The 25,538-nt window shown below is 36.2% G+C and overlaps 4 protein-coding genes and 1 long non-coding RNA gene across 11 annotated transcripts in view; 2 read left to right on the top strand and 3 right to left on the bottom strand.

The window, feature by feature from the left end:
- The first annotated feature begins 426 nt into the window (after positions 1–426).
- On the top strand, positions 427–2,956 carry LOC109864123 (glycine-rich protein 5-like). Its single transcript, XM_020445039.1, has 5 exons — positions 427–621; positions 926–987; positions 1,204–1,470; positions 2,630–2,884; positions 2,950–2,956. Exons 1-5 carry the CDS (start codon positions 604–606, stop codon positions 2,954–2,956), a joined length of 609 nt encoding a protein of 202 aa, XP_020300628.1. The 5' UTR covers positions 427–603.
- A 4,033-nt stretch (positions 2,957–6,989) lies between these two features.
- Positions 6,990–8,276, top strand: LOC109864159. Its single transcript, XR_002251406.1, has 3 exons — positions 6,990–7,076; positions 7,714–7,787; positions 7,918–8,276. It is a non-coding gene; the product is annotated as an uncharacterized LOC109864159 (long non-coding RNA).
- An 88-nt stretch (positions 8,277–8,364) lies between these two features.
- LOC109864114 (uncharacterized histidine-rich protein DDB_G0274557-like) lies at positions 8,365–10,392 on the bottom strand. Its single transcript, XM_020445027.1, has 4 exons — positions 10,242–10,392; positions 9,422–9,480; positions 8,998–9,306; positions 8,365–8,702 (listed from the first exon to the last, which is right to left on the bottom strand). Exons 1-3 carry the CDS (start codon positions 10,260–10,262, stop codon positions 9,039–9,041), a joined length of 348 nt encoding a protein of 115 aa, XP_020300616.1. The 5' UTR covers positions 10,263–10,392; the 3' UTR covers positions 8,365–8,702; positions 8,998–9,038.
- Positions 10,393–13,987: 3,595 nt separating this feature from the next.
- Positions 13,988–14,919, bottom strand: LOC109864099 (signal peptidase complex subunit 1). Its single transcript, XM_020445001.1, has 3 exons — positions 14,780–14,919; positions 14,411–14,470; positions 13,988–14,317 (listed from the first exon to the last, which is right to left on the bottom strand). The coding sequence occupies exons 1-3, from the start codon at positions 14,822–14,824 to the stop codon at positions 14,135–14,137; spliced, it is 288 nt and encodes a 95-aa protein (XP_020300590.1). The 5' UTR covers positions 14,825–14,919; the 3' UTR covers positions 13,988–14,134.
- Positions 14,920–15,575: 656 nt separating this feature from the next.
- Positions 15,576–25,538, bottom strand: part of LOC109864097 (solute carrier family 26 member 10-like) — an 11,109-nt gene continuing 1,146 nt past the window's right edge. Inside the window, exons 2-15 of one of the 7 annotated variants that reach the window (XM_020444994.1) lie at positions 25,434–25,461; positions 21,494–21,607; positions 20,748–20,909; positions 20,133–20,243; positions 19,726–19,901; positions 19,235–19,402; positions 18,669–18,773; positions 18,394–18,527; positions 17,992–18,154; positions 17,516–17,692; positions 17,144–17,416; positions 16,868–17,041; positions 16,482–16,608; positions 15,576–16,288 (exon numbers count right to left, since the gene is read on the bottom strand). In XM_020444994.1, coding sequence (XP_020300583.1) covers positions 16,110–16,288; positions 16,482–16,608; positions 16,868–17,041; positions 17,144–17,416; positions 17,516–17,692; positions 17,992–18,154; positions 18,394–18,527; positions 18,669–18,773; positions 19,235–19,402; positions 19,726–19,901; positions 20,133–20,243; positions 20,748–20,909; positions 21,494–21,607; positions 25,434–25,461 — 2,091 coding nt within the window. In that variant the 3' untranslated portion in view covers positions 15,576–16,109. The other 6 variants (XM_020444997.1, XM_020444998.1, XM_020445000.1 and 3 more) reach the window with 6 other exon arrangements.

Here is a 25,538-nt window from a genome sequence, read left to right as displayed (position 1 = left end):
AATTTAATAAAGCTCGTTATTAAAATTGTTTTTATTTTCTAAAAATTCTTCTAAAATCTTACGCGTGTAAAACATACACACGCGTGCAATTTCGTGAAATATTAATCTCGAAATTTGATGCAACTCACGTTATTAAAAACGTACGTTATTAAAAAACGTAGCCGGCAGCAACTGGTGCCATTTTCGGGAATATCGATTTAATACATATGTTAGCAAAATTGAGAAAGCCCAGACGCGAATTTCTCTAGGACCGAAGTTGTGTGGGTCATGATCGTTCTCGTTTTCACAGAAACGCATCACATGCGCTTACACATGTATCGAGCATCACCTGATACACGAGTACATATGGTTACAAAGTGCGGCAAGTGTGTGCTCACCAGTTTTGCTCACCTCGGTTTCTTTCGGAGTGTTTCTACACCTCCGGTGGTAGACCGCGATCTTCGTTCCTCCCCACTTGGTCCTTTCGATACTTCCTCCCGTTTGGTATATATATAGGTAAGACAGTGGCCGCAAATATATGACAGTGTGTACCGGGTCGTCGCGGTGAATTGTGCGCGGGATAAGAGGCGGGAAAAGGTTGCCGTCCGTGTCCTAGATACCAGCATGGAGCCCAAATACGCCGTAAGGAATTAAAACTGGATAAAAACTTATATCGTCGTTTATTGTTCGATCTGAGAGAAATTGCATACACAGAAATTTCTTGCGATCTATGCTATTGAAAGTGACTCCCGAACGGAATTGTTTCTCGTTAAAGCTGTGATTGCAAAATAATTTCGTGATTGTACATATAGTACGAGACATCGTCGCGATCAAGAGTTTTTGCGCACATACGATTGATAATTACACATGAATTTTTACCTTACCCTCTTTCACGTGCGATTAGAAAATATTGATAAGAATTATCAATTCATTCTTTTACTTACAGATAAAAATCATCATTCTTGCGTCTATACTGTCAGTAGGCCTCGCAACTTTCGGACATGAACAGTAAGTTTTATTTAATCACGTTGAAATATTTGCAATACTGTCCTGTTAATTTTTGAGAAAAAAAGAACGAGAATTTGCACTCGCATTGTTTCTTAAATTTACTCTCTTTTTTTTAAATACAAAAATTAAAAAAAAAGTATTTTTTCTTTCTATCGTAATATAAAATTTTTTATCATTTCAGCACTTTTTGATCTAAATACACTTTTTATATTTTAGCGTACATATAAGAATACATGTGCCGGAGATAGTGCAGCATGATGAAAAAAAAATTATTAAGTACGAGGATCATGGCGGGGGCGGTGGTCACGGAGGCGGAGGTCACGGAGGCGGAGGTGATGATCATCACATAGAGATCAGCGGTCCTGGGGACATAGGAGGTGGCCACGGCGGAGGTTTTGGCGGCGGACACGGAGGCGGTTTTGGAGGTGGTCATGGTGGAGGTTACGGAGGTGGCGGTGGTTTCGGAGGTGGCCACGGTGGAGGTAAGAGCGAGTTGTGACCATTACGTTTCAACGAATAGATTCCGTAGTGCATCGAGGAAGTCTTTTACAAAGATTTTGTTTTTAATATATCGATTTTTTAATATTTTTCATTTTTATCTAAGAAATGTCTCACGATAAGAAATATTTTATTCAAAGCAAAATTTGATTAAACAAATAACATATCTATTATTTATATTACTTATAAAATAGTTCTGGGAAATTTGATAAATAATTCATGACGAAATGTGCTAACTTGAGAAGAAAAATGCGAAAAAACGAGATCTCAATATTAATATTAACTTCCTGTGTGCTTATAAATTTTATAGTGCGAAATAATATATGCACACGTATTAATTACGGCAGAAAGGAAAGGCTGTCATTTTGCCGGTGCTTCACTTACATATAATGAGTTTCAGAATAATAAAAAGTAATTAAATAGTCTGCTGTGATTTCTAGTCCAACGAAGTGTTAATTAAACATTCTTTTCTAAAAATTTAAATTGCACTCTACGGGTTTGAGGTTGATATTAAAAGTCTTGCTAAAACCCCTCACCGAATTTGCACTTCGCCGTTACATACTTATTAAGAAGCGCATTTCTTATGTATGAGAAATTATTGTTTCAAACGCGCAACCTGTGTGTAGTCAGAATTACTGTTCTTCTTTCCTCATTTCATTACGCGCAATGACGTTGCAAACCGAACAGTGACTCTTTCATTACACACAGTAGACCAGGTATTTTTTTTATCAAACCTTCTCCTTTCGCTTTCGAATACCGAGAAAGTTTACTATCACGTACCACGCATCCGATGCATCCTGATCATGAATATTTATGAGAAAATCTCAAACATAGTTTTTTTGTTTCACCTTGTTTTTTATGTAGCATTGTTTCATATTTGATTATACCACAATAAATATAGTGCTGAATATGTAAAAAAGAAAGATCTGTGCATTTTTCGGTTTGCACATATTTTCTCTCTTTCTAAACATTAAATAAGTCTATTATATTACTTTTTTACAAAGAAAAAAAAGTAATACAGTAATAAAAAGAAAATAGATCGACTTGTATATAATATTTGTATTAGTCTACTTTATTACTGTTCTGACTTGTGTGTGTGTGTGTCTAAAAAGAAACAGTTCAACATAATTTATAATAATTTTTTAGGAGATATCATCATAGATCACGGCGGTGGCCATGGAGGTGGAGGTGGAGGTGGCTACGGTGGAGGCGGTGGATTTGGAGGTGGCCACGGAGGTGGCGGTGGATTTGGAGGTGGTCACGGAGGTGGTGGAGGCGGCGCTATTATCATAGAACATGATGACCATGGTGGTGGTGGCGGCGGTGGTTTTGGAGGTGGACACGGAGGTGGTTACGGCGGCGGCGGTGGATTTGGAGGTGGCCACGGAGGTGGCGGTGGGTATGGAGGCGGCGGTGGATTTGGAGGTGGTCACGGAGGTGGCGGCGGCGGCGCTATTATCATAGAACATGATGATCATGGCGGTGGCGGCGGCGGCGGCGGCGGCTTTGGAGGCGGACATGGAGGAGGTTATGGCGGTGGTTTCGGAGGTGGACATGGAGGTGGCGGAGGAGGTGGCGGTATCATTATCGAGCACGGAGGTGGACACGGCGGTGGCGGCGGCTTTGGAGGTGGACACGGCGGCGGCGGAGGCTTTGGTGGTGGACACGGCGGAGGTTATGGCGGTGGTTTCGGGGGCGGACATGGAGGTGGCGGAGGAGGCGATATTATTATCGAGCACGGAGGACACGGCGGTGGCGGCGGTTTCGGAGGTGGACACGGCGGTGGCGGTGGTTTCGGAGGTGGACACGGCGGCGGATTTGGTGGTGGATATGGAGGAGGAGGAGGTGGCGGACATGGAGGTGGCGGAGGAGGCGGTATTATTATCGAGCACGGAGGACACGGCGGTGGCGGTGGCGGCGGTTTTGGAGGCGGTCATGGCGGCGGATATGGAGGAGGCGGATTTGGCGGCGGACACGACATTGGTGGTGATGATCATTTCGGCTCTAGCGGTTTTGGCGGTTCTTCTAGCTTTGGTAGCAGGTAATTAAGTTACTGAGAATCGCCGTATGTTGATATTAATTGACGTTTACAAAGCGCATTTGATTAATATATCTTATAGTGGACACGGTGGAAGCAGTTACGGTAGTTCTGGCGGTGGTTTCGATTCTTACTCGAGTGGTCATGGTGGTGGCGGCGGCGGCGGCGGCGGCGGCGGCGGCGGTTACGGCGGAGGCCATGGCGGTGGTTTCTCCGGTTACCACAAAAAAAAGAAATAAGAGTGCTGTGACCAATATGTTGCGCAAAATGTGCAATACAGACACCAGTAGCCGTGCATATTGGTTTTTATTTCAATTGATCGATACAAATTTTAACTTGAAATATCTTTTAAACAATAATCTCCACTTTTATTATAGTGTAACAATCGATAAGTGTGATATTTAATAATGATTTCCATTTTTTCACAATTTAACAATTTATTAGAACTTGTTTGCATCAACGGAATTTTTTAAAGTGAAAAATAACAGTAATAATATTGTTTTACTTATTTTTCACAAATACTTTTTTAGGTTTTGAGATTTTTGTTATCTCGAATATTCTAGACTGTTTTAAATGTTTTTTGACAAGTTTAATCAATAATTATCGTAAACTTTCTAAGAGACAATATTGCGACAACAAAACATCTTACATCAAATTTAATCTGACTTAACTTAACTATGTTTTGACACAACTCGACGTTATGCGTACGACAACGACATGTGACAATTTTTTCCAACTTGATTGCTTACAAAATTAATTTGCAGTGCACAATTAGTTAAATGAATGTCAACTTGACTTGACTTACACGACAAACGTATGAAACAGTACACGAAAAATAATTACGGAACAACGTTCTCTGAAAATGCATCCAAAATTGTGTTTGTATCAAAGCAAATCAAAATTTTAGTAACGTTTAAACAACTTACATAAAATATTATTCAGAATATGAAATTTGATCGATCTTGTTACCGATATGTTAAGAAATAATAGCACCAAAATAACTTCATAACCTGAGTGACTTCTGAAGCTTACAAAGCACTTCAACTAGTTTGTGATAAAAACTATTAGGCGTATATCGCCATAACTCATATGATTATACGATTATATTCATATATTTGTATACCTCATTGTCAAATTTGGCACGCATTTCTCACGTTGAATCTTCACGTGCCTTGCTTACACAAATCGTAGTCGTTAATACAATCCGATTACGATTTACCCATCTGAGTGCATGTTGATCACAATATGTTGTGTTTGTATATACAATAAAATTTGTACATAGGATATATATTATATTATAATGTTATGTTTCAATAAAATTTTTATATGTTTTTTAGTATATTATATGTATTACCTCTCTTCCCGCATTTCCTGTTACTACGTATTCATACAATTCAAATCGATTCACAAACACACATAGTATACTTAATATTTGTTTTATACAATTATAATTTGTAAATGATAATTATTTTCAACTTTTGCAAAGATTTTAACATAATTATTCGTAACTGTATTTTTCGAAAATATTTTTAATACTCAGATCTATAAAATATCTAGTGATATTGAAAGCTGACAGAGAAATTCTCTCAAAAACACATCCAGAACATATGCAACCCAACGTGCTTACTTGTATTTCTGGTACAATTGGATACGACGTTCATATATATTGACTGTAAATACAAGCTTTAAATTAATAAGAATAAACATCGCATTTTTTTATATGTACACAATTTTTCTGTGCTCTATTATATTTATTTTAATTATTATATTATAATTACTATATTTTAACCTGTATTTTTTAAAGTACTCATATCATTGGTATATCTTTTCAAGTAAAAATTCTACTACATATAAATATAATTATAGTATTCTTATACTCTCTCTAATTCATACAAAATAATAAAAAAAACTCATCAATCTTAAATGACTCGTACTTACTAATGTGTCAGATATAATTTTCACTTTTTAACGAGCACTGAGATGATTTTTTTTTTTTATAGATGCTTCAATCAGCGGCATGTTTTAAAAGACATCTGGCAGTGAAATTACAAATTATGAGATCGTAAAACATCATATATTAACTTTGAATTAATTTGAAATGGAAAGTGGAAGCGGAAAAGTGAAAGAACTAATCGTTTGATAAACGAGACGCGATTTCACTCATATGCATATACGCGTACATGTACGCGGAACACTTAAATATACACAGATCTTGTGCTCATTGTTTCGTAAAACTATTTGTGATAAACATAAGATTATAATTAGACGGTGGCGCGCGTAAAGTTAAAAGAACATTAAGACAAAAACTAAAAGAACAATAAAGCGCAAATATATCTATAATTTGCGTTCACAAAATCATATATATTTGCGATGTATATTATTTTAAGAAACAATTAATAAAAATATAAAAAAGAAATATTTAACTTCTATATAAAAACAGACAGTAATCGCAAGTAATTAGAAAAAAAGAGAAAAAAGTTTTTTATCTTATATAATATTATCAAATACGTAGTTGAAATTTAAAAAACTGAAATGAATATTAAACATATAAAATAAACATTGATTACAAACTTATGCAACATAACGAACGAATCATCGGTTTTTATATAAGCCACACAACGTAATATTTTTAATATTACATATTTCAAGTTCTTTGTGCGTAACGTTTATATAAGTAGAGCAGAGAATCGATTATTCAACTATGATGAGCAAGATTTGTGAGTAAGCATTATTTAGAGTGTTTACTGTGTGTCAAACTTGAACCATACGTCTAAGACGGAGTCTAAGATCTTATAATGACGAAAAAGGATTTTTCGCAATCATCTTTTTACGAACTAACGTAATTTGCTTAAGCAATGTTTAAAGAATTATGGAAACCGATTTCACTAAAAGATAAAAATACTTATTTTTATCTCTAGTGAAATCAGTAGATTTCTTTGATCACGATAGAATATATATTTTCGTTTTTTAATGAAGATACAATATAATTACCTTTACAAATCCTTAATTTCTTCACACTTCCTGATACATCTTGCTATGATACGCCTTTTTACTTCCTGTTGTTGTGTGATATTCTCATTTGCTTTCATTGCTTTGTTAGCGAAAATAATGCATCGATTTCCCTTCTGAAGGAGAAATTCTATCGGAGAGTTTCGAGTCGACTTCACTTTTTCCGGTGCATTTCGACACTTCCGAACTGAATAATTTGTAGACGGCGACTACGCTCTCGGGAAAGGCGCCCCGAGTATGACGCCCATTAAGTGAAGCGTGAACGTCGAAGTAGCGACAGGAAGACTGCGAAAATCGCGGTTTAAAATAATGCGGCGAAACCGTACGTGAGGTTTCGTATAACCGCTCAGGTGAGAGTAAATATCCAGGTGGGGTAAGGTGGTGCGCTCTCAGGAACTGTTTTCTGTGCGTTCACTGATTATGTTTCTGTTTATAAGGCTGATCGCGAAAGGAATACTTAGTCATTGCTTGGTCGCAGTCTCGGAAGAATTAAACATATACATTTCGCGCATACGGCACAAGCATGAGCAACTTCGGAACGCACGTGGGTGTCTCATATTTGAATCCGATCAGTGATCCGTTCCGATTGTTTAATCGTGCGTCATAAAGCGATTTTTTTGTCGAAAGAGAGATGATTTGTTCACATGTTAATGGCACACAGATAATGATGTCCTTTTTATTTTTTGTTTAGTGATTGTTGTTGTAAATACTGATAGTACGGATAAAAAAAAGTTAATAAACGCAACTTGTTGAATCTTGATATAAACGTGTGATAAGAGAAGCATTTTAATTCACTCTTTTCTATGTAAATGTTCTTACTGATTTTCACAAATATTTTTCGAACACTTTGTAATATATGATATAATTTCTTTTAATATCTATAATTTTGCGATGTTTCCGACGCTTGCTTATACTGCCGTGATATTTCTAATTTTTCAACAAAGCTAACGTGTATAATCAAAATATACATATACACTTTCTCCAGTCGTTACCGTGAAAGACAAGATCTGTAATTTATGTTCCGAGTCTTTGAGAAAATAAACTGGGCGTGTCAGCTAGCTATAATTTTTTGACACATGCGAAGCGCCAGACGTGTGAGAACACGGCAATCTCTAAAATTTTTGAAGCAGATTTTTTTATGACACTTTATGTAAAGATTTTCTTTTTTTTTTTTTGTTTAGTTTCTTTTGCTGCTGGTTGTTACAACGGCACTGGTATCAGCAATGCCTCATCCTGGCGGTCACCATGACGAACAGTAATGTTGTTTTTTTGTCTTGCTGACAATAAGTTATTGATTTTTTTATATTTTTCTTAAAAAATATATTGCGAATTTTCACACAAGATGCGATGGAAAATAATTCGACAAAGTGCAAAATTTTTTTCAGCACGCATTTTATCATTCACGTGCCACATCTCATCCACAAGCATCATCACACGCATGTGAAGAAAATTTACATACCGGTCAAATCAGACGATCATCACGAGCATCACGAACACGAGGACAGCTGGTAAATTACTTCGTTTCTCACGGCTTATGATTAAAGAACTCGTCTCGCTAATGGAGTTTTATTTAATTGTATCACTGTTGTTATTTTGATGACTCTTTGTTATTGATTTGTTGTTATTGTTGAGCTTGTTGTTGCAAAACTAAATCATATTTATATATTATAGATTATATTTCATTGTTCTAGAATATTCTCTCATTTGTGCGAACATTTTTGAAATGTAAGCAAGAAATTTATGCGTAACTGTTACTTCTGTATTTTTAGCGAAGAAGAAGTATTTATAAGTATTTATAAATATAAATAAATATATTGATAAACAAGACAAAATATTTTTTTACATATTTATTATATAAAATAATGACTCAACATAGTGACAAAGTATATACAACTTTAAGCTTTGTTCTGAGTACACACGCGTGCATACAGAGTATATTTGGTTCTTACATTAAATTCTTAACTCCTTAACTCCTTAAATGTTACATGAAGAGACGGGTACTCGAGTAATTTTGTACTGACCAGTTTTCTTCTTTTCTTCTGTATATGTATGTTCCTCTATTATGCGCGTGTGCGCATAAATCTGACTAAATCTTCTTATCATCCGATCCGAACCGGGAAGTGAAGTTTAGTGAATTTTATTTATTACTCGAGTCTACACGTTAATAACAACCTAAAAATCGTTTTTTATATTTGTTAAGAAAGTATATAATTATTATCTTTCAGAGAGAATGTTACACATTATATTTAACATAAAAACGTTAAAAATTTAAAAGTATTGATAATGACCGCTTATACGACACTCTCTCTTTTTTCTTTGAATTTAAAAATAATATATATCTTAGATTTATTTAGTTTAAATTTGCTTTAGTTTTAATACGTTAATTGCAATCTCTCTTTCTCTCTCTCACTCTCTCTTTTTCTTTGTCTTCTCTTTTTCTCTATTTGGTAAAAATAAACAGTACGAACCTAAAACAATTAAAGCTAGAAGATGAAGTGCTCTGTCTCTACAGCCAACCGTGCTCCTCTTTGTGAATGGGTACGTGAACAGGTACGTGAACGGGTACGTGAACCTTTTCAACAACCGGATAAGGCACAGGTACTTTCTCAACATGGTGCACTGGTACGGGTACTGGTACTTTTTCGACATGATGCACTGGGATATGAACTGGAACGTGAACCTTTTCGACGTGATGCACCGGCACGTGTATCTTCTTCACGTGATGATGATGAACCGTGTGTACGTGATAGGGCACGTGAATAACGTGATGTTCACTGAAGTTGCACACAATTAGCAGATAAACGAGGAAGGTATATGCAATGCTTTCGTTAAAAGCAAAATAAACACTTTTTGTAGCGAGTAATTCTCAATATGAACAAAGTTACTTACTGATGATGACCTGGAATTGGCGTTGCCAAAGTCACGGCCATCATTCCGAACACGAGTAACTGCAACACACGAGAGAGAGAGATTCGCGGTTTACTTGGTAACATCGAAAACAAATGTAAACAAGTTTCATTTAAATGCGCGACGTTTTTTTTTTTTTTTTTATCCACATTTTATCATTCTCGCCGCTTCTTTCATTTTATCGCACAGCGGCGATGCAAACGCGCGTGCTTCTACTTCAAGTATCGTACGTAAATAAATGTCGCGCGTTCATTTAGATTCAAGACTTTTAGTCAACTTTCTTTCTTTTTTCTTGAGAGCTTTGTCGGTGTGTTGTTAATAACGTTATTAATGCGCGTATACAGAAATGTTTGAATAACGTAATAAAATAAAAAATTCGATAGTAAAATTTAGATAGATATTTAAAATTAAATATTTAATTTGATATCTCACGCGTATATAAAAAAAATATAAGAAAAATTGCACGTTATATAAAGTATATTTTTCTAATTGTTTTCAACAATATATACCCGACATCTATATTTTTTCAACAATGAGCGTAAATTTATCTCATAGTTATTAACAATAAAGTTACACAGAAATTGCGAAAAACTATGTCACAGTAATTGTATGATCACAAAAATATTCGCGCACAAATTTTGCAAAATTAAGATAGCGCACACTCGATTTCGAATAATTTTACGCGCATTATATCAAAATCACAAGAAATCACAAAATCGTCGGAGAACTTCAGAAGTTGAAAATTTCAAATAATAATACGTAAATACTATATATGTATATATATTATAATAAAAACACTCACAGCTACGGTGTAGGAGTGCATCTTCGACTGGGCGGGCAGTGTCGATTGAGTTTACTTTGGAAAAAAAAAATTAATTTCGCGTGTGCGACGGCTGTGCGTGCTGTGCGTTTACGAACTGTGTTGGCACGATTCTGTTTTGAGCGTCGGGGATGTCCGCTTATAAAGGACAGACCGCGTTGGCCAAAACCACCCGGTGAAATTGCACAAGGGTGGGAGAATAAAATGGCTCGGGATCACAAGTTACGTAAAAGCAAGGAAACGCGAAGGCTCGCGTTACGTTCGCGTTTCGATGCTGCGTAACTCGACGATGTGCGTGCGATATGTGTGAGCGACGGCGACGCCTCGAGTGCGAATCGGACCTCGCGCGAGGATGATCCCGTTCGCGCGCGCGTAATTCCAGCAGAGCAACTTTTTCCAACATTAAGATATTTTGAAGAGAAACCACTGTTTGTCAAAATTAAATTTGTATACAAGTGTGTGTGTGTGTGTACGTGTCTGTGACATGCGATGTGACTTACGATCATGTAATGAAACACCGAACTCTACTCACTTTCTCATTCGATCGTTTTAAAATTAATTAATTACGCAAAGATATTTCAATTATTTAATATAAATATTTTTTAATTATTTAATCTAAAAAAATAAAAATACCGAGAGAAGGGGAAAAAAATGTTTTCATGACAAGAGTGGATAAAAGTGAGAGTGTGCACGAGAAACCCGAAAACATCGTAATAAACTCCATCGTTAACTTGCAAATTAGTGAATTTTAGTGTAAAAATATGACAGGAAATCGGCGTTACATCACGCAAAGCAAAACATATTTTTCTACGCAATATATTTTTATTACACGTGCGCTGTATGTTTTGACTCTCTGAAGTATTTAATTAGATCTATATGAAATATTTCTTGAGACATTGATTACGTGTTAAAGTCGCATTCATCATTAAGAGTTACGGTATACGACTTTGTATGTTTGATATATACTGTATAACATAAATAAAAACGTATTCTAACAAATTAGTAATTTTTTCTAATTCCGAAATTGATACCGCGACTATTATGAATCACGATTTCAAGGTTGGTTTTGAAGTTTATACAAAAAACAATGCTCGTGAATTTATTTGCAACTGCCACTTAATACGATTAAGTACCAGAGCACGTCTTACCGCCAAATGACGAAACTTGGATCGCTGAGCTAAGCAGAATGAAGGAAAAGCGAGCGGCGCGCAGCGTTCAGGAAACTCCAGGGGTAGTTACAAGTAAATTCAAACACTGACTTATCCATGTTACATAGCTGTAATCTGTGTTTGCTGGGAACATATTGATTTGTATTAATAAATTATGAGCCGATTTCTCTCGCAATGTTGCTTCGATGAAACAACTTCTAGTTCCGGAGTGAAACCTGTCTCTCAATCGATCTCGATGAAAAAAAGATCAGAATTTTGTGAAATTGTAAAATGTAAATTTATTACTTAAACGCGACACGAGAGAGCACATAATCGTGGTTGCCGGTGATGTAACATCTCGATCTTCCAAATACGTGCGAGGAATTTTTAAGGAAAAAGTCACTTCTCTTTCAAATTGATTTGCTTAAACGCGTAATAACATTAGAGCAAATTATATCAGAGCGAAAGTTTGCAAATACGATGATGAAATGTCTTTGTCTGAAACGCAACGTAAATAAATAGTGCGTTGCACTCGTATAATTTTACGCTGTGTTGGATTTCTTCGTACAAATATATACAATTTGGTTTAATTTTCTAAATAAATTGATTATTTTCAAATCGCATATGTGTTACACACGCTATTCATATATATATATATATATATATTTATAATAAAACTATATAAAAATTAATTTAATCTCTAATTTTAGAAATATAAGATTTTTCACATGTTATGACGATTATATTTTTCATAAAATAAAATTTATCTCATAAGTTTTTTTTTTATTAAAAATCATATTTCTTCATCAGACAGCAAAAAATTTAAAATAAACGTAATGTGTTTTGTGGTTATTTTCTTGATACTCAACGAGAACATTCAGGATATAATTAATTGCGCGTGGATCACTACTGTGATTTTGCTAATTTTCCTGCTTTCATTTGCTAATCTCCAATTGCGGGAGCTACGCTTAGATAAACGACTCAGTGTTAAGACCAAGGTAACGATCGAGACCGTGTTATACGTTGTATGTTCCGCTGCAATTACGTCCACTTTTTTTCCAATCGGACTCGCCTTCCTGTTACAGGAAGTGGTACAAGTTGCATACTTAAAATATCCATCATACAGGGAGAAAGTGTTTCGTAACACCTTCTTACACACACAACTTTACGTATCTCCGTACGGGACAGGTAAGCGTGTAATCAAAAAAAGAGGAAAGAAGGAATAAAACATAAAAAAAAAAAACGATTTAAGGCATTCAGATGAATTCACCAATACATATCCGGTATGTTGATTACGTAAGAACTACCGCAGAAAACGTTCCGAACGATTTTATCTTATTGTATCGTTAATACGATTTCTTCTTTTAATTTATGGTCCGTTGTATACGTGTGTGCACGTGACTTCAAGAACAGCGAATTGTAATATAATGAAGATACGATTACATTATTACATAACCGCCAAAATCCAGCGGATACAGCGTGAAAGTATCGTATAAATTACAACTTTTTGCATTTTTTATTTAATTTTATTTATTATTTATTTGCATTTCTATTCTCTCTAATTTTATCTAATATTATTTTATTTTTTTTTTTTCTGATTTATTTTTTGTATTTTATATTCCACTCTTATACAAAATGATAATCACTTTGCGAAAGCTAATTAGCAATTTTGAGGGAAATGATGATCCCCGGTCAGAGAGTCTGTGACCGGAGAAAATGGAAAACATGATCGATGAAAGTCAAACGTTGGAACGGATCCAAACGAGTTTTAACCGAGTGCGACGCGGTGTGTCCGTAATCGCAAAGAACATCTAATTGACGGACGATTTACAAGTCGGTGAGACCGGATCAACGGTTTCTACCGTTTTTGGAGCACAAGCGATTATATAAGAGTTGTTTCCGTTGCGGAAGAGAAAAGCTATTGCCCGATACAAAATTGTTGCAGGTATAACACGATTACGCGGTTGCTTCTCTCTTTTTTTCATTCTTACGTAACCATCTGTAACTTGAAGCAATTTAATGTTCGGTAATTATTTGATTATACGTACGCTTGACGGCTTATACTTTCTATCTATTTTTTACCTTCGTATAATATAAGTATTAGCAAATATAAGTTATTGCCATAAAAAAAAAAAAAAAAAAAAAATATAATATATATTATATATATATATCTTTTATATATATATAATATTTATTGCCATATATTTTTTATAATAATGAAACAAATAATTGATCGAAAATTAGACGAGATGTAAAAAATATTTTGAGACAAAATATATAAATCTACTAAAATAAACACACATTTATAATTCTTAAAAATAATTTTAGTTAATTATTCTCCGAATTTAAAAAATGTTCTCTTGATTTATTTTGGCACTAAATGTAAGAGATTATCATTAGCTACATCATTAGCTTTTAAAAAATGTATCTTTTATTTGTATACCAACCAACAAAGTACAGATAACATATATGTCTTACATATGTCTTAAAAAACATGTGATCTTCTCCACAATCACACTTATTCTCACATTAATGACATTCATAACTGTTTATCTCATAACTGCTAAAGAACAAATAATATAGATTAAGTATGGATTTTTTATTTACAGAAATCAAACTCATGTTGCCGAACACAAATTTTGTTGGCAACACATGAGTTCGATTTCAGTTCATCACACAGTGCAAATTATTGTTTTTTTTCATATAATTAAAATTAATATTTTGTATTTATTTCTTCTTTTTAGATTTAGCTGGAGCTTCCGACTGTGGTTTTTGCCAGTCCAATGGTTTGTGGCGATATATGGGCCACGGAGGTACGGTGAGCATCACAGCTAGAGCAAAGCCAGCGTACAAAATATAAATTGTCTGTGAGAATTGTTGAATAATGTATCCCCATATTAATCCGACTACCTGCAAACACAATACATGACATTTCGTACTAAAAAATTATCAACTGTTAATAACAAATGCAAGCTCAAGCTCTTCTAGAAAAACGTAACTTACACCAAACAACGTTATTATTACCCTCGACAGTCTTTCTGCTCTCGCTTGGCCGTCATAATCCTACAAAAACCAAATAACACATGATGAATGTAAACGCATAAAAGTTTTTCACATTTGCGTGAATAATACGCATTGCGTATAAAAAAAACTTTCGAAATGTAAACAACTGTAGCGCAGACACAGTTTCGCACGTATCTAAATTGCAAATTCTTCCGATAATACCGCGCGATGTGTTAAGAGTTACACGACATACGGTTACATTCCGCAACCTAACCTCACGTAAAACAAAATTCGTCTTATCTTCGACTTGTCGCGCGTAAAGAAGCGCGTTAATTATTCAAACCAAGTGTCTAGACTTCGGCCGCTTACCATGTGCGTTGGAATGGACTTGAAATATTGCACTAGCGCGTTCATGATAAACAAAATCTGTACGACGTGCCAACGCGCGATACACCTGTCAGATCTGAACTATCACACAAAAGCGTGCGTGTGTATCCGGCGGCGAATGCGCGAATACGAAAGTCCCGACGCGACGCCACGTGCCCGACTGTCAATGTGGCGCGAATTTTAAAACGGCCGCGACATCTAAAACAAAGAAAACCACCACACACGCCCGATTCCAATAATATCCACACGTTTTGTATTGCTAGCGCCAATTTCACGTGTAAAAGCACTTACGATACCTACTTACGTATGTATGTATGTACGTACGTACTTCTTTTAAATTCAATTCACGCATTCTTGTGTATGTTCCCGCGCGCGTCCTAGACTTTCATGTATTTCGAGATGTGATACATCGATAAATCACGCGTGCAGCTATGTATGTCGAAAATTTGCCTACCAAACTCGCTCGCGAATAGCGACAAGATGTGTCGATACGTTTCAAACACACATTATACGCGGATTACTTCACATTCGCGTGCGAAGCGAAAAAAAAAAAATATTACTGGCGGTTTCTTCAGGGTCGTGTTCCAAAAGGTAACAATTGCATCCACGTCGATAGATATTAAATTACACAATGAATAATAGCAAATCGATTGGTGAGCCAGGAGGTACGGAATGATGTCATAGAAAATAACGTCACGCAACATGGCGGCGTTGCTTTGTGATTCCCCTCAACCCGAAAGAAATAAATTAAAATCGGTGTACTCACACTAACTAGATATATGTTCAACTTTTTTTTTTATTGCCCACAAAAGAAGATATGTGACATCTCCGTTTATTTAAAAAAAAAAAACCAACATCTAAGGCGATCTTGTTGTGACAATACAAAATTCGAGATCGTCATTAACAATAAAACTTAGTTATAAAATAAATGAAAATTTATAATAAACATAATATACCGCTCGGTTAGCAGACTATCATTATTGATGAATGTCTTCTATAAATAAAAAAGCGGTGCGAAGTATAAATAAATATTGGCGAAGGCGTATAAATATTTGTGTGATAATAGAGAAAGAAAGCTCTTAAAAATACAATACATCGAATACTAGTAAAAATGATTAAAAAATTAATTGGAGAATAGTATTCTAACGATCGACAAAAGAGATACGAAGCAATGTGTTTGCAAAATTACATTAATTCCAAAAGACCATATAATATGAAAATAAAATAAGTGGAGTGTATGATGATCCGCTTTGTTTTCAATACATTATCGCATATGAACGTTATCTCGTGATATTGGAGTTGCGTAAACGTGTTAAAGACTACTGATGACATTCTCGTCGCAGATTCGAGTGCTCCATGAAGTTGTTGTGAGCATTTCGGTCTGCGAACGCGCGAAATGTACCGCGTCGGCGACCGTCGGAAACATGGCGAAGAAATGATTGTCGTTCTGTTCGATCAGGTTGCACTTTCTCATTCTCTCGTACACGGGACCTGCAAATCGATATCGAGAGTTGGCAGAAAGTAGTCGACTGAATATTCAAAAACTAATTTCGATGTTTCGCGTATAAATAACTTCAAAATTTTGTCTGAAGTATATAATTATAACGTACGTTCGATCGTAATTATGCAAATGCGAATTCGTGTTCACAATGGGGCAAGCTACAATAAACACATGCATACTAACCGGAACAACCTGCAATATAAACGGACACCTCTATACTGCAGTATTCGTTCACAATACTTCGCAGTGCATTCGCGCCCGCTAAGTCGACATGCGACAATGCGGTGAAGTCCAGTATAAGAATGTGCAGCTGTAAAATAAAAATAAGACACGAACTTTTAAAAATAGTGTCAGTGCGAACGAGTATTTTTTTTTTTTCGTCTTTTTCTTTTTATAAAATTTGAAAAACTATTGCGAAAAAAATACTTGGCTGCATAAGTTGCAGAATACTTCTCATATTCGCGTGGTTGCCTTGCCGTTTCAGCCACGAAAGCACTTGGTTTTTCGCATTTTTTTTTCTTACGCGTGCTTACATCTGCAGATTGTACTTTTGCAAATTATATTTTCACCTTTTTAATTTCTCCCGGCGCAACGTCGTTGGGTTCCGCATTCTTTAGCCTGTTCAGTTCTTTTTGCGGCACCAACTCCGCTATCTTATAAACTTCCTCGCGGAAATATTGTCGGGACGCAAAATTCAGACTGCCGGAATAATGGACGATTTTGATGCCAGGGACTTCCACGGTCTGAAAATAGTTACAAAAAAAAAAAAAAAAAAAACAACAAAGATAAAAGAAAACAAGCGAGTAAGAAAAGCGAACGTAGCTCAAATTACAAGCTCTTCATACTCCTTTGTATCTCTTGGCATCCAGATAAAGCTCGGTGCCGGGTGCTTGAGCCAGTTTGCAAGTGTAAGGTCGCATTGCGAGAACAAGCAGCCGTCCGATGCAGAGAAGCATGCCGACCAATAATCCGTACTCGACGTCAAAAAGAACTACAATGACGAAGGTTACGGCCCAAATGCCGCCGTCCGTTTTGTCCAATCTCCAGAACTTCGTAAACTCGGTGACCTTCATCAGCATCCCTTTCAACGCCACCACGATTATACTCGCCAGGACACACTGTACCGCATTCGATAAACACATCGAAGTCACATTAATTATATACCGACGCGAATTTTTTTGTTATTCCGCGTGATCGTGAATGAGAAAATAAATTACTCGTGGCAGGGGTTGAAAGAACGGACCGATCCACAGTAATACGCTGACCAAAATTCCGCACGATACCAAGCTAGCCAGCTGCGTGTGTCCGCCTACGGTTTGTTGAATCAACGATCTGGATAACGAAGCCGTGATGGGCATACAGGAGAAGAAGGAACCTACAAGATTTCCCAAACCCTGCAAAAATATTTTCGTTTTGTTGTTACGGGATTCGCACATATTACGTTTTTACGCGCGCGCATACATATTATTAATTAAATTAAATCATATAATATTGAAAACAGATAATTAAATTAAAACAGATATTGAAAAGACACACATTACAAATGCGAATGTGTGTGATAGAAACAAATTATATTTATAAAAAACAAAGAAAGAGAGATTGTTGCTTCGAAAATACATCTCGATTATAATGTAATTAAAAAAAAAAAACAATATGTATATTAATTAAAATATATTGTTACTTTCAAATTTACCTGTGCCATTAATTCTTGATTGGAGTCGATCTCATAGCCCACTTTTTGCGCGAAGATCAGCGCCATGGACATTGATATTGTGTAAGCGACCATAGTAATTACGACACTGTCTACTAAAATGTGAGGTATAAGGGATAATGGCGGTACCGACGGAACTGGCAATCTGAAAAAGATTTCTGTTCTCTGAAAAACCTTTTGATGTTTTATGGGAGAAATCGAAAGAGTCGGAGAGTTGTACATATTTTGTCGAGAAATATATTCTCCCCCACTCGGATTTAACAAATTAATTAATTTTAACACAGTCAAAGGTAATATTTGAATTAAATTTTACTTTGAAATTTGCGAGACTAAGAGCTGCGAAAAAAAAATTAATTGAATATTATTTGAAAAAATATACTTTACCCCACCGGTATGTGGCCAACCGTTATCACGTTGTACGTATCCGCGAGATTCATTTGCATCGAAACTACAGTACCGATTATCACCGCGAGCATCTCTATCGGAATTGGAAAGGCACACAACTTTGAAACTCTTGGCTGAAATTCAAAGATATTTTCTTTTTTTTTCGCAAAACACACACGTGAGTGAAATGTCATAACATTTACATATATCTGTTTATATATACTTCTACTTTTTTATTTTACACTTTGTTTCAAAACATAACGTATATCACCAACCTTGAGAATTTCATTGTTGAACATAAGTACTATGATGGTAACGCAAGATAATATTATAGCAGTTGTATTGATGTCGTTCAGACTGTCGAAGATGTCGACGTAAGTCTGAAAAATAATTAAACGACACAATCTATGAATATATATAATAACTTAAAGATCTAACTTAGCAAAAACTACATATACCGGAAGCGAGATTTTATATAAGACGTTTGTAAGAAGCTTATTAAAAAAAAAAAAAAAAAAAACAACAGAAAGTTTGCAAAAAATATTTTCCGTGACCTTCTGCAACATTATGTAAATCTTCGTGCGTGCGCGTTGCACAACGCTTTCTCGACGCTTTAAATTACAACTTGATTGCTCGGGAATATCTACAGGAAGCGTTCGCCACGATTACCTAAATGTTTGCCGAGTGCAAACATTTTGTTGAGATGACAAAAAGGGGAGGAGGAGAGGGGAGGGAAAAAATAAAGGAATAAAAACAGGATGAAGAAGCGATGCGTGTCTGAGCGAGAGAAGAGATTCGACTAATATTTAACGGGGCCAAACAAAATTTAGTTGTTACTCACGAGAATAAGCTTGAATGCGCCCCTGCGTCGCGGCAGGTCGCTCAGCCCGAAGAGGTCCCTTATTTGCGATGTAAACACGTGCATCGCCGCTGCAGTCGTGAATCCACTCACGAGGCTGTCCGCGAGGAGAGACGAGATTATGCCCAAACGCAGCACGTACATTCCTAACTAGACGAGAGATTTTGAGTGACGTCGTTGGGAGGTCAAGAGAGCGAAATGTATATGTATGAGGACGTATACACACAACAGCGAGAATAATAATTAAAACGGACCAGCCGGTACGAGGAGAAACAGAAAAGAGTAAAAACGTGTAACGAACAAATTTTATACAATATATATACGGGACGGGAGAAAGGTGCGGCAAACATTTTACGGAAAAATGTAAAAAAAAAAAAAAAGAATTAGTTAAACTTGTTTTAAATGTTGTTTAATCTTGTAGAAAAATAAACGATTATTGTTGAATTGCGCGTGCGTCCGATGCAGAGTTTTACCTGTATAACGGCAACCGTAAACGTAACCGCCGTTGCGACCTCCACCGCCGAGTACTGGTTACTCACATTGGATGCTAGGGTGCCGTTCTGAACTGACGTGATATTTGTCGGAACCGTAACGGAACTGTATGTGGTGACGACTTTTCCGGTCATCATGCAGATGAGAGCAAACGTACCTTGAAAGAAGCGACGATTATTAGAATTGCAAAAATCTGTGTTTTGAATCAACATCGAATGTAATTTCGCGGATAATAAAAACTTCACAGGTTCAGCTTAACCAGATGTTAATTTTTTGTCTATATATTTTATCATTCTAACAAACACGGTGATTTTTTGTTAGATGCTTTATATAGAGCATGTATTATTTGTGTATTTGTTTTTTATTATATATGTTGTGAGATACGTACCCATAGAATTGTGTCTGGATGTGCCGAAAAAAAAGTACACCAAAACCGGAAAGAAAGCCATGTACATACCAACAATCGGCGGAACGTTGCCCAAAATTGCATACGCCATACCTGCAAACATATGACGTTGATATTCAACCCTTTTATTTAACCCTTCTTTTTCTCCAGTTTGACAATTTTAATGTTTCTTGCTCAACGAAAATAAAATTTATTGTAAAACAAGTAATTTAAAGAGACAAAAAGTGAATGATAAAAATATAAACCCCCGCTACGTGTGTATGAAGAGAAAAGAGAGTGACTATAAATTCGACTAAATTTCAAACGAACATCGATATTTCAACATTCAGTCGGGTTTTTGCCAGGCCAGATCGTAAATAATAATACCGTTTATACGAAAAGCAATAAAGTCGATCTTCTTATTATCATAATAACCTTGTGTGTTTCAGAGTTGTAGTCTATCTGTGAATATACCTGGCGATCTATAAAATATTCGGCGGTATGAACCGAAAATTCTAGCATCTCTCCTTGGAGATATCGCTTATCGATTTCACATTTATTTCGCGGAGGAAAATTCTTCATTTAATTTTATTGTCCTTAACAGTGTGTTCAACGTACCTTGCGGAATATGCATCACAGCCACGGTAATTCCGGCAACAATGTCTCCCAAAACGTTGTTTTTCCAGTCGTACGAAAACAGCCAGTCGGTCAGCGGTATTGTTTTCTTCAAGAGAGCGATTGGTTTGATTTTTTTACATCGTCTCGACACCTCACCCCTAACTAAAAGAGCGACAAATTTATGCTCGATTAAATTAAACGCGAGGTAAACATCGGAATAATTCATTAATTTTTTTTTTTTTAACGCACGGTACGTCTTCTATATTAACTGTTTTAAATGCAAACATAGATAACAATACATGCGCGATCGTTTTGCCTTTCTCTGATGATTTAAGACAGACTTTAATTTAAGACACTTTATACCGCTTTTGAAGGTCTTTCGAGTCAATTCGTCGTAAATCACGTCGGTATCTACGAAATTGAATTTTATTATCGAAAACGTCTCTCTCCATCTGACGATTTGTGAGCTCGCGATCTTGTAAACGTTTTCTCGCATAAAAAAAAAAGTGTCGCTTTACTTTTCGAAGTGATTTTTGCGTCTAAGAATTTCTTGCATTCTCCTTTAATCAATCGATCAATCGATTCTGCTAATAAGCAGTTTCGAGCGGATTGTCACGTGGAGAAGCGGTTCTCTTTTTTTTTTTTTTTTTGGAAAACGCACGCGCCGAAGTAAAAGGCGAGCGAGGTGAAAGGAAAATAAACGTCTACATTCTTCGCCGGTCGCGTTAGATCACGACGATACTTACAAGTTCTCTTGGGTTTTACGTATTTGCACAAATGATTAAGCTCGTCTTGCTGGTAGACCGGTCGTCTGACCGTCAATTCCGGGGCAGTCGTCGACATGTCGTCGCTCAAGTAGTCTGCGAAACGAGTAACGTTTGACTGACAAGAGATCACGTATTTCATTACATGTGCGCGCGTCTAATATGTATATATTCGGCACAGATGTGAGCTAATTATTAGAACAATTAGGTCATTACCATTGGCCGCTCTCGTTGAACGGGTCGATTTTAAAAACAGTTTCAACTTAAAGGGACTCCAACTTCCTTATCGTATTTTACAATGAGATTTTTTTTCTCTCTTGTTTGAACAAAAAGTTATTGAATTTGAATATTGAAGTATATATGAAAAAAATTGAAGTGTGAATATGAAATCGAATACTGAAGTAAATATGAAAAGTGCAATATTGCACACATATTTCTTTGTCGAAACTGTTGCAGTAGAATATTGTAATTCTGATAATTAAAGTTTCGATAACTATTATAGCTACTGACACTTATAACTATTGATTATAAAAATCAGACATAAAGAAACACCAAAAAACAGAAATCCATTCGATCCGTCATGTCAAACGGAAAATAAATCTGCGTTTACATGTATAGATATTTACGCATACATTACCAGATATCACGCGCTTATCGTGTGTTTAATCATATTTTCAATCAAAATTAACTTAATTTCAAACGTTCGACGTAATCGGAAAGAACGTGCAATGTATTTTACGAATTTTTTTTCTCAATTCGGGAACGCGAGTTTTGTTTGTTCGATGCAAATCAAAACAAGAATTGCGTTTGGGAATTGAATTCGCCACTTGGCACGCGATTCCGAAGAAATATGGTAAACTACTGCTATTTGTGTCATATGTTGCGTAGCGATATTACTTGACTCGAACGCTCGACGCGAGTTACGTTGTTAAATATTTAAATGTTATGCTTTGTTTTTTAAGAAAAAGTCAAATTGCGACTCGCGCGCTTAGAAATTACAAACACGTACAGAATTGTGAGGTATTAAAATAATCAACAAATCTACTAATTATTGCCAATCAACTGCTGTTAATCAACAAGAACTGTTAATTATTATACTTCACCTCTCTCTCTCTCTCTCTCTCTCTCTCAACGATAATCGATTATTCCTAATATGGCACACGATATTATAATTTGCTGATTAGGATAATTAACAGATACGCGTATCGGATTACCTGTTGTCATCGCGAATATCTCGAAATGTGCACGTATCTTGAAAAGTTCTAAATTCTGAATTGTATCGTAGCTTTGTCTACTTGCGATATAATATTGCGGACTTTCACGAACCGAGCGGATCTGATAACTAAAACGCGTTTGCGCATGCAACGCGTTAGTGTAGTCTGGTAATTGGTCGGTGTCCTGATTCAATATTTTCTTTGAAAGATAATGCGCGTCTATCTGATGATTCTTATATCTCTTATTGAAGTTTATTGTTCTTCTTCGTCGAGCGCACACATAATTGGGCTTTGTAGTGTTAAATAAGCAGCTTACGAAGAAAGAGAGAGGAGACAATTGGTATCATCATGTCGATAAACACGCTTAGGAATCATCAATTGCATGTGCATCACGAGTGGAGAAGAGAAGAAATGTTTGAACACACAAAAATCACACGAATGTCGAATGATGAGGATACGATGACACGCATCCTACACACATCACGCTTTAGGTCATTACACTCGGCGAGAAGATAATGCAAACTTGATTAACGTTTTGAAGCAAAGTTTATAAAGTTATACGTTACAAGAAGAACATTGAGAAGAAGTCGCGTTGAATTCGTGTATGCATCGCGTCGTATCGATATTTGATTTGATAATTTAATTGACTTGTATCGCGCACACACTTACATACGATCACGAATAACTTTTACCTGTGTGTAAAGTGAAAAAGAGCGGAAAAAAATAGCTTCGCGTTCTTGGCGACGTCGATAATCGAATAAGAGAGTCGCTCGAACTTCACCGCGCTCGCGTCAAACGTCGCTTCGTTATTAATTAATCACACACACACACCCGTGTGCGGTTTCGAAACAGGTGCGCACGGCGATAAATGAACACATAATGCGCGCCGGCTATTTCCGTCAAACTCGCGAGCGCTTTTCGCATCAATTTCAACGAATTCAAAAATTCGTTCGCGATCGACGATAAAATGCTGTTAAATGCGTGCTGTTCTTTTTTTTTCAGGCTGATATCGTCAGAGCCGCGATATCGCATGTTACGACGGAAGAGATCGCGTGAACGGGACAGATATGCATTACGCCAGTGTAGGAGGAGGTTTCTATCGGACTTTTCGCGTTACGCGTTCGGTGCAAACGGTGTGATAACAAGTTACACTCGTCGATTTATCTATTTTCTCAACAAATGCGCGGTGTTACAAATTACGTATGTGCGCGCGTATAAAAGTTTTTATTTTTGACAAAAAATTTGTTAAATACGTAACAGCCTGAGCTAAAATATGTTCGAATATGCCCAAAGTTGTTTTACGAAACAAGATTCGTGACTTGCCATTTTTGTGCGACACTCGTGTGTGAAATTCGCGTTGATTCCTGATAACGCTAAATCATACGTCAAGATGTATGTTGACACTAGGATGCGCATTGATAAAATGGAAATGTTTTCTAGGACGTTATTATTCTACATTATCTCGAACTTATTAAAGTAACATTACGCAGGAATCACAAGTTAAGTGAAATCATTAAAAAAAAACTAACGTAGCGCTAGATTAGTAAATGTGATGACTTGAACAACTGTTGAAAAAAATCAATGTATATTAAAACATATATTAATTAATATGAGTGTACACATGTGTGTGAAGTCGGAAAATAATTAATAATTAAAATAATGTGTTTTTTCTCCATACCTATGTACTCACGACAGAGCTCGGTCTTCCTCGGTCTTCTTCGCGAAAAGATGTTCTGGATGTTAACAAGCGAAATAACCGGGGCAAAGGTGGAAATTGTGAAAAAAAAAAAAGCATATAAATGTATTATACGTGATAAACGTGCTCTGTTATTACTGCGTCAGAAATTCCTGTCACTAATTCATGTTCATTCAGACGCGGTCGACTGTGTCCTCTCGCGCAATCGTTCACGCAGAATCGTTTTTTCGATTACGCAAGTCGACCTTAAGTGATCCGGCTTCGTTTAAAAAAAAAAAAACAAATTGTGCTTGCTCGTCAAAAATTCGACTGTTGTTTCTCGAAATTTGAAAAGAGAATTTCTTCCGACCGCGTTAGAGCCACAACCACCACGGTAGTCGCTGCGTCGCTACTGTTCGCTACGCGATTCAATGAACGGCAATGAACGCGATTCCACATTGCTCCTCTCTCGGAACAATGAATATCGGTTTCGATTTCTCTTGATCTTGGAGAGATCACGAGAACAAACAAAGCGCACCTATTGCACCAAGAGGCCGACTTCTCGCTCTAATGTGAGAGAGGGGGGGTAATTATGCGGAAAGTTTTTTTGTCAAGTCTGTGCCGCCGCGAAATCGCGACGCGGCGCCTGGAGATACACCGCAAACAGAGATCGTAAAAGATCTTAACCGTTTTGCCATACAAGTATTTACATTCGCACGCTCATCCTAATAATTCGGTTGAACAATTTTCAATCAGTCTCAAGGCCGAATCAATACACACATTCGCGAGAAATGTGATACATGAATTTGTCAAGCAATTAGCGAAGTTTTATTTTTATATTGTGAATATTAAGACATTTGTGTGACGCAATACACAACGAGCGACGAATACACAAGAGCGTTTTATTTATCTTTCGTTTGCGCGGCCAGGCAATTAATCAGAGAACTAATTTTCTCTGAGCTAATATCGGTGTCACGTCAAAATACATGACACAGATATTATTAATACATGCGACGTTCAAGTGAAGTCTTACCTTCTTCGTTTGCTGTGGGGCATCTCAGCTGAAAAAAAAAAAAAAAAAAAAAAAAAAAAAAAAAAAAATTTTAATATTACACAAGGTACTCTTGTGAGACATAAA

Source organism: Pseudomyrmex gracilis, unplaced genomic scaffold, assembly GCF_002006095.1.
Source record: "Pseudomyrmex gracilis isolate BER0280 unplaced genomic scaffold, ASM200609v1 scaffold_17, whole genome shotgun sequence".
Classification (NCBI taxonomy): Eukaryota; Metazoa; Arthropoda; class Insecta; order Hymenoptera; family Formicidae; genus Pseudomyrmex; species Pseudomyrmex gracilis.
Note: the sequence above shows the minus strand (reverse complement) of the source record. Positions and strands in the feature narration are given on the sequence as shown.